The 9548-nt window shown below is 27.8% G+C and overlaps 1 protein-coding gene across 1 annotated transcript; it reads right to left on the bottom strand.

Annotated features, from left to right (window-relative positions):
* Nucleotides 1-1890: 1890 nt before the first annotated feature.
* On the bottom strand, nt 1891-2643 carry LOC124921890 (stress-response A/B barrel domain-containing protein At5g22580-like). Its single transcript, XM_047462590.1, has 2 exons — nt 2465-2643; nt 1891-2378 (listed from the first exon to the last, which is right to left on the bottom strand). Exons 1-2 carry the CDS (start codon nt 2587-2589, stop codon nt 2180-2182), a joined length of 324 nt encoding a protein of 107 aa, XP_047318546.1. The 5' UTR covers nt 2590-2643; the 3' UTR covers nt 1891-2179.
* Nucleotides 2644-9548: the final 6905 nt, after the last annotated feature.

Below are 9548 nucleotides of genomic sequence, written 5' to 3'. Positions count from 1 at the left end.
TTACTTATTAAAGATTGCATCAAATATAAATTTGAAAACTTATCTCTTCAAGCTACAATAAGGTTATCTTTCGAAATTTTCCATTTTCCAGAACCAAAGGAGCTTGAGAAACCATCATCATCAAGTTTTCCAGTTGAAATCAAATTCAACCTCATGTCTGGAGCATGTCGAACATCTTTAAGCAGCAACTTCGACCCATTGCTAGATTCTAGGCAAACATCTTCAATACTAATAACCTTAGTTATGGCATTATTACCCATCTTCAATACTCCAAAATTACCAGAAGTATAAGATTTAAGGTAATTTTTCTTTGGCGTAACATGTATGGAAGCTCCTATGTCAAACACCCAAGTTGACTCATCGCATACAAGGTTAATTCTATTCTCGTCGTGAATAGTGAAGAGATTATAAGTAGTTGTTGAGAAGCGATCTTCAGAATCATCTTTCTTTTGCTTAGATCCGTTCACTTCATATTTGATCTTATAACAGTTCTTCACGTGTCCACTTTTGCCACAATGGTAACATTCAGTTGTCTTGTACTTTGACTTAGACTTGTTCCGACCCTTATATCTTGACTTATCTTTCTCGCCTCTACTATCATGTCTTCTCCGGTTTTCAGCAACAAACACATTTGACTATGATTAAGAGCCTTGAAATTTTCGTCTCAATTCTTCATTTAAGACACCACTTTTGGCCATCTCCAATGTCACTCCACCATTAGAAATAGAGTTACAAAGAGAAACTTTAAAAGTCTCCCATGAATCAGGCAAAGTAGTCAATAGCCAAAGCCCTTGAACATCGTCTTCAAAGTTTATACTCATTCATGACATCTAATCAAGAACACCCTGAAACTCATTCAAGTTATCAGCCATTGAAGCACTATCACTATATCACAAATGAATAATCTTTTGGAGAAAAAATAATTTGTTACTTCCTGTCTTTGAATCATACAAATTCTCAAGCTTACCCCACAAAGTAGGTGCATTTGTCTCATTTTGTATGTGGTTATAAACATTCTCTTTAACAAATTGACGAATGAAACCACATACCTATTCATGCTCAAAAGCTCATTCCTCATAAGATTTATAGATAGGTTTCACACTACAAAAAATAGGTAAATACAAAGACATCACAAATAAAATATCTTTCATTTTACCCTTACAGATATGATAGTTTGAACCATTCAACAAAATCATTTTGTTTGTATTAATATCCATAAACCAATAAAAAAATAAACACGCTTATAATCAAACTCTGATACCACTATGTTGGTAATAAAGCGGAATAATCACCATACTCGTGATAATAAACTATTCCCCACTTGATTTGATCTTTAGGAGCGAGAAAACAACATTCATAAAAGGAAATATAAATGAAACAAGAACACCAAGAATTTAACGTGGAAAACCTCATCAAATCAAGGAGTAAAAACCACAGGACTCTTGTTCAAAGGAAGCTTCACTATAATCAAATGTTAAACACGAAACAATTGAAGAAAAAAGCTAAACAAATTAGAGATCTCACTATCTCTCTACAAGTGTATGCTAGATGACTTTCAGATGTGTTTTGATAAGCCACTTCCTCCACCTTTTATAGCATAACGAGGACACCTCAAGAGTATTTTTCCAATAAGACAACACTGCCCCTATTTAATATAAAAGGACTCTTGAGTTTCTGGACTTCTGGGCTTCTGGATTTCTGAACTTCTGGGATTCTAGCTTTTAGACTTCTGTTCGGATTTTTTATTTCATAGTTAGGAGTTTAATCAAATAACCCAACATATTTAACTACTCCCACTAGTGAAACAATAATCTTTAATAGCCAAAAACTGTTTTAACTAAAAAAAATGAGGTTTCTGAATATTGGGCTGAACATTAGAACTTCTTAATCTCGAATAAACCCAAAGTCATTGAATGTATAATAAAAAATGGGCAGCAATTCAACTCTGATCTCACTGCTAGTGAATCTGCTAGTGAATCTGCCTCTGTTTTGATATCTACTGATCAGATATGTTTGCTAATAAAATCTGACTCAATATTGATATTTTATTAAACTGGTACAATATAATCTCTTTAATACAGTGCTACAAATGCATACCATCACCAAACCAACATTACATCCAATATCATGAACATCCACAAACATTCTTCTAGTAATTGCTTGATCAATCGAGGATCGATCATGGTGGAGACTTGGATTGAACGGCGGGGAAATCAAGCATGATAATCTTGTCAATGACTTGGGAAAATATAGCCGAGTACTCAACATGTTTGGGATGGGCAAGGTAGGAATTGTAGTCATCCTTGCTCTTGAATGTCATCACAAAGGCATGTGTGTATCCTTGCCTTAACATTTCCAAGCTTTCAATGTCAATTCCCCTATTCATTGAAACAGACATGAATACATGATTGAAAGGAATTGAATTGAAAAGGGTAAAATTAATATATAATTATAGCTAGTTTACCATTCAAAGGAGATGACAGCATCAATATCAGAAACAAGCTTCTCCATTCCACTCAAAATCTCCTCCACCACTATTCCTTCCTTGAACTTAACCACCACCAAGTGCTTGAAAAGATGATCAGCCATGGCCACCCACAAATACTATAAGAGCTTCTAATTAAACTAGCTCTCCAAGTTAAGGCATGGAGGAGCAATGAATGAATTTATATGGGCTAGCTATATCAATATATTTGTTCACATGTGAGAAAATGGTCTTTGGTACCATTTATGAAAGTCAGTCAATCTCAACATTATTGGGAGTCTGGGACCGTTAGAATAATAGAAAATTATTTAATTGAATTATTTTATTAGGGTGACATAGATTTATGTCTATTATTATAATTAACATATAAATCATATTAATATTATTACAATTTATATCATATTAATATTATTATAATTTATAATATTCTATATCTATTACTTATATTATAGCATTCTCTCACGATATAAGTACAGTAATAAGCATTTGAGAGTTTATCAGTCAGAAAACGAAAACGTGAAACCGAGTGCGTTTTAGTAAATATATCAGCAATCGATATCAATAAGTAATCGATGTAACCAAATAATTTTACGGCAGAAGCAGCAGGAACAACAAAAAGGTACCATCTTCTTAATATTTTTCTCTTCCTTCTCTTTTCTTTTCTCTCTTCTGCCCAATCATTTGATCATCCACTCAGAAACCAACTCTTTTTCTATTCAGACCAACCTAAATAAGTAACACATAACAACCAAACCAAATTCAACTCCTTAATCTCAACAATAGCAACAACCAAAATTCAAGATCAATCAAACAAAATTTTACAAACACATGGAAAAAATAAATCAAATTCAACTCTCTATTCTCGACAAAAACAACTAAAACAAGACCAATAAAAATATGAGCATTAACTACTGGGATAAACCAATAACTGAAAACAAAATTTAGAGGATATGATAGTCGAAGAAAATAAAAATATCAACTGAAATATCTAAAATAAAATACATTATTAAAAATATATGAATAAATTATTAGAGAAAGTAATCATTGATGAATAGTGAAAAATTATCACTTGATTGACTAAAAACATTAACAAATTTATACCATATTAGAATAATAAAAAATTATTTTATTGAATTATTTTATTATAGTTATAAAGATTATGTTTATTATAATCACAATATATTATTTTATATTTTAACAAAGAAAATATCTATATGCAAATGTCCAGATGCATGCATGCTTATTTCTGTATTATTCTACCTAATTATTGAGACCCACTATCCTTTGCCCTTTAGTGACAGCCCAACCCATAGCCCATATTATGTCATTTTGCTTTTATTCATTATTAAATTAAATATTTCTGGTTACAATTCAATTCATATTTAAAATGTAATTTGCAATGTTAACTTCTTAAATTTAAAAATCAAATTAATGATTTCCCATTCCACTATATATTTGATTATGTTAAGATTATTTGAAAAATCTAAAATGAAAAAGACAAAGACAAAATTAATCAATTCCCCTTTGAAAAGATTGATAAACACCAAACAAGGGTGGCATGGAGTTTGAAGAAATTGGTGTAATGGGGCTGATTTCATAATAGCCATATAGACAGAAAGACTGTACCATCATCAGTCACCACCCGGACACTTCACGTGTGGGGACTGGAATTTTTTCAAGTATGACTGCCAGCTAGTGATGAATCTAGGACCATTTCCACATTAATTAAAAATATAATATAAAACATGTAAGTGGTCTTACTTTTACCCTTTCAAAAAAGTTTGAACATGCAATAATAATAAATATATACTATACAGTAACTTTTTATATATTTTTAACATTGTTATCCATATATACTTATACTATTTCAATTTATTATTATATATCACATTTAAAAATTTATTGGATGGTCAAATTTGGGCTCGATAAGTTAATTGAGATTTCTGACTTCTTTTTTAAGTTTACAATTTGGAGTTTTTTTTATTAAAATTATACAAAACGAAGTTTATTTTATCGGTTTCAAACGTCGTTAACTTATTATTTATGTGCATTTATTACTAAATAAATAAAAGATCAAATTTCATTAATTTAACTATTGAATTAAGAAAATCTCTTTGTAACCCATCCCACGATAAAGTTCTTCACATCTTCCATCAGTGGCATGCAATGAGATATTTATAGTTGTTTTGACGAGGGAGGGATACCAATATAACGAACTAGTAATGACCCTTCATTGATTCTCATGATGTCGAAGATGCTTGCCTTTGTTTCCTCCTTCACATCGTCGTAGAAGGACAAACTTTTACTCTGATTAATGGTAAGACATGTAACACTAAAAAAATTTGTTAATGTCTCCTTGATAATTTTGACGGATTCAACATCAGCATGCGCCAAGATAAATAAATCGTCTACGAAACATATATGAGTGATGTTTTCTTCCTTGTAATATGGATACTAAGTAAATGGACGGTACTTTAGAAGCATTTTATCAATGCACCCAAAGACTTTCATGATGAGGACAAAAATGTAAGAAGAGAGAGATCCCCTTGTCTAACTCTGTTTTCCCTTTTGGAAAACCATCATTGATATCATTCACGCTAACAATAAAGTGAGAATTTAAAACACACTACATAATTTACTCAATAAAAATGTAAGGAAAATCAGAAATAATTAAGAACCCTTGAATAACATTCTATTTAATGGAATCAAAATTTTTTTGGATATCCACCTTAAAAAAACACTCGAAATGAAATTGACTTCCTGCCATAGTCCTTTAATAATCCCTGTATAAGTAAGTTGTTATGGCAAATAGATCTACCAGGGATGAAGGTTGATTTCTCATGACTAATTATGTTTGAAATAACAGTTTTAAAGTGTTTGACTATGATTTTAGAAATAATTTTGTAGATTACATTGCAACATGATATGGGATGGAAGTCTTGAATCCTTTCGGGTATGAAATTCTTTGGAATAAGGTTGAGAACGGTGGCATTACATTGCATAAGCATGCTACGGTTCAAAAAAAAGTCTAAAACTCCATCACTAATGCTACAGTTCCAAAAGAAGTCTAAAACCCTATCACTAACACTTTGTTCGACAATCCCCAGTTAGCCTCGAAGAACGTTAAAACCATCCGGCCCTGGATCTTTTATCTTTTAAAACTATATTGCGTTGATCTTTTAAAAAATAAATAGGTTTATTGAAAAAATGAGTATTTGACTATTGTTGAGCCAACAATACAAAAATAATTTTAAATAATAAGGGTTTGTTCAACTCTCACAACAAGATTAGATAGAGTTGACACCATGCTCACCACTAGAGTAGAATGAAAAAAAAATTAAATAGCTCAAATATGGATTGAGAGGCCATCTGATAAGCGATAAAACAACTTTCCAAATTTATTAAGAGTCAAAAGGGTCATCCCATTGCTTTTTATTGAGCAGTTTCTATTAGGATAATGGTATTATGGTTGGAGCTTTGCCAAGTAAGACATATCTTATTTTTTCATTCTTTCAAGTCTTTAAAAGTGATTGAATGTGGACGAATTTTTTTAGTAAAAATATTTTAAAGGTATTGAAATAATAATTTTAAATATAAAGTATTTATTATTTTAATTAATAAATTAAGTGAATTATAGAATTGTGAAAATTGAAATGAGTTTGATTTTTAGAGTTATTTAAATAACTCAAAACAAAACCATGCTAATTTCTACCACCAAACACTTTCGCTCCAACTCCATATAACATACCTAAAAGAAAGCCCATTTGTAAGAGACCTACTTTTAAGTACCGGTAATATTTTTTAAGAACCCAAAGCTCGGCCCAATTTCATATATGTTTTCCATTTATTTATATGTTAACTATTATGCACATAAATTAATTTTACATTACATTTATAATCTAAATAATTATTTCACATGAAAACACGATTTCAATCAATTTTCTTATATAGGTAAAAATTCAATAAATGACTACCAATTTAACTCGATACACTTTTTTTTTTAGTAAAAGACTTTTGTCACTTAATATTTTCTATTTTTATATAAGAGAAGTGATAGAGATGGAATTTGAGAGAGTGGATGAAAATGAAAATGAGGGAGAAAATGACATTTCATCACATTACTGGCCGAAAAAAAGATAAAATGGTGAAAAAAGAGAAAAAAATTTGTTAATTTTTTAGCAAATCAAATTGTCACGTCATTCATTATTTCAAATTCTATGTCTCTATGTCTCTATCATTTCTCTTTATATACTGCCAATTTTCCTCACCAATAAGATAAATAAATATTTGTCAAAACATAATTATAGTGGCAGTTTGTGAAATTCAGACAACCTGGAATTTTAGGAGGAAATCTTTTGACTACTCATAGTTTAATGAAGAAATGGGCTTAAGATAATAAGAATCTAAGAGAACCAGACATATTGGGAAAGGAACAATATAATAGAAGACATTGAGCAATTTCAGCAAAATAATTAAGGTAGTGGGTGAAATGTCATGAAAAGTTAAGTGATAAGATTATTTTTTTTATGAACAGGGACTACTTGGCAATCAAAGAAGGAGCTAGCGAGCTACAATTTCCATAGAAGTATTTAGAATGGTTGACACTGTGATATGAATATAAAATTGTAAATATGAGATTTATTAGTATAGGCATGATTCTACATAAATTAATAGGTTGTTAGTGAGAGTGGAAGAACTGGCTTATTTGGCTGTGGTTTATTTAAAATAAATAAAAAGTATTTAATATTTTAATTAATGAAGGGATTATATTATTGATTAAAGAGAAGATAAAATTATATTTGATTATTGTTTGATTTTAAAATACAATCACAGTAGTTTTATTTTATTTAAAATAAAATGTTAATATGATTAATTATGGAGTGATATTATTGATTAAAGAGATAATAAACTGATATATTATTATAGTTAGCGTTAAAAAAAACTCTATTTTTATTTTATTTTGTATGTAAAATATTAAAATGACCTCACAATTATGACACACTTCAACTTAAGAAGTTTTAAATGAGAATCAAACTAGTGTGTCCTTTATTCTCTTAGAACCATTATTTATAATTAATTTTAAAAAATAGATGAATAATATTAAGAAGTTTCTATTTATTATATCTAACTCATTGATTATAATAATTTTTTATTTTTAAGAAGTTAATTGGTTAATCAGTTCCGATTAAGTCCGGTTTTACTTTTTATTTTACAAACCGGTTAACGGATTAGTGTTGCTATCGGTTTTACCGAATCTGATTCTACTGGTTCCAGTCGGTTCCGATTTGACCGTGAACTCAAATTTTAATTTTTAAATTTATTAAATAATTTATTTTTTCAAAATTCTAGTTTGCGTAGTAGTATTATTATGGTATTCTCTATTATTTTTTTTCTATATTATAATATATTTTAAAATATGTTATAATGTATTTTAAAAGTCTCCATTTTTAAACTAATAACTATATAAATTAGATATTTTTTAAAATTAATTATATACCAGTTATAATTTAAAATTTAAAAATAACTAATATATATGAAAAATGATAAATTCAACGAAAAAATCAGCGAAAGTAAGTCCACGAATCAACGCGGCATGCCATGTGAGTAGGAGAGAGAATTTTTTTAAAAGTTCCGAAACGGTAATTTCGAAACCCGAAATAACCGTTTTTGGGACGTTGGGACAACCTGGAAGGCCACGTCGGATTCGTGAACTTGTTTTCGTTGATTTTTTCATTGAGTTTATCATTCATATATATATATATTATTAAATATTATTTATAATATATATAATATTATAAAATAATTAATATAAATTATAAAATATAAATATATAATTAAATTATTATCGATTTATCGGTTAAACCGCTAGAAAAATATTTCAACCGAAAACCGAACCGTTTAACCGGTAAAAGAACGGGTTCGGTTAACCAATAAACTAAACTGGTAAACTATTGGTAAGGTTCGGTTATCGATTTTCCGGTTTTTGTTCAAAGCACTAGTTAACCTATCACAAAATCATTATTACCCCTTGAACTTTATTCTTATTAACGAGTTAGAGTTGAATATTATAATTTAAGAAAGAAAAAAATCTAATTGAAGAAAAATACACATAATTATAATCTATAATATAAGTTATATATCAAATGAAATGACTAAAACTAATAAATATTATTATAATATAAATATAATTTGATCATAACTTGAAGATAACAATCTATATAAAACAACTCACTAATTACTTATGATATTTAGTTAGCTTCTTATTTTAATTATTAACACTGTGTATGTTTAATTAAACTTATACCTGTAATTTATTTATATTTATTATTTATTTTTATATTTGTAATAATATTTAATATTTAATAATTCATATTATATATATTATAAACTTAACTTATTTGGGGAGTTATTTAAATAACTCAATCCAAAAAATATCATTACTTCTCATTTATCTAGAGATGTTAAACCGGTTGGTTAAACGGTTTCGATTAAGTCTGTTTTTATCTTTTATTTTACAAATCAATTAACCGACCAATATTGATATCGGTTTTATCGGTTTTGTTCTACTGGTTCCGATCGGTTAACCGGTTTAGTCTTGAATTCAATTTTTTAAATTAAGTATAATATTTTTTAAATGATTTTTTTTTTCCAAAATCCTTATTTACGGTAATTTTATGTTATTCACCATTTTTATCTATGTTATAATATATTAATATAATGATATTTCATAAATATATTTAAAATTGTAATAATATAATATATTATAATGATATTATATATATATTTAGAAATATATATAATATTATTGTAATAATATAATATATTATAATAATTATATATATATATATATTTAAAAATATATATAATATTAGAGTAATAATATAATATATTTAAATCTCCATTTTTAAACGTATAATAATATAAATTAGATTTTTTTTTTTTAAAAAACCAATTCTATACAAATTATAATTTAAAATTTAAAAATAATTATAATATATATATATATTTATTATTAATTATTATTTATAATATATCTTATATTTACAAAATAACTAATATAAAT

The sequence above is a fragment of the Impatiens glandulifera genome, chromosome 1, assembly GCF_907164915.1.
Source record: "Impatiens glandulifera chromosome 1, dImpGla2.1, whole genome shotgun sequence".
Classification (NCBI taxonomy): Eukaryota; Viridiplantae; Streptophyta; class Magnoliopsida; order Ericales; family Balsaminaceae; genus Impatiens; species Impatiens glandulifera.
This window is presented reverse-complemented; position numbering and strand designations above follow the sequence as displayed.

Coding starts and splice junctions, on each gene's coding strand:
- LOC124921890 (XM_047462590.1), bottom strand. CDS start 2,589: ATGGCTGATCATCTTTTCAAGCACTTGGTGGTGGTTAAGTTCAAGGAA. Junction 2,379..2,464: donor GCTGTCATCTCCTTTGAATG/GTAAACTAGCTA, acceptor TTCAATGAATAG/GGGAATTGACATTGAAAGCT.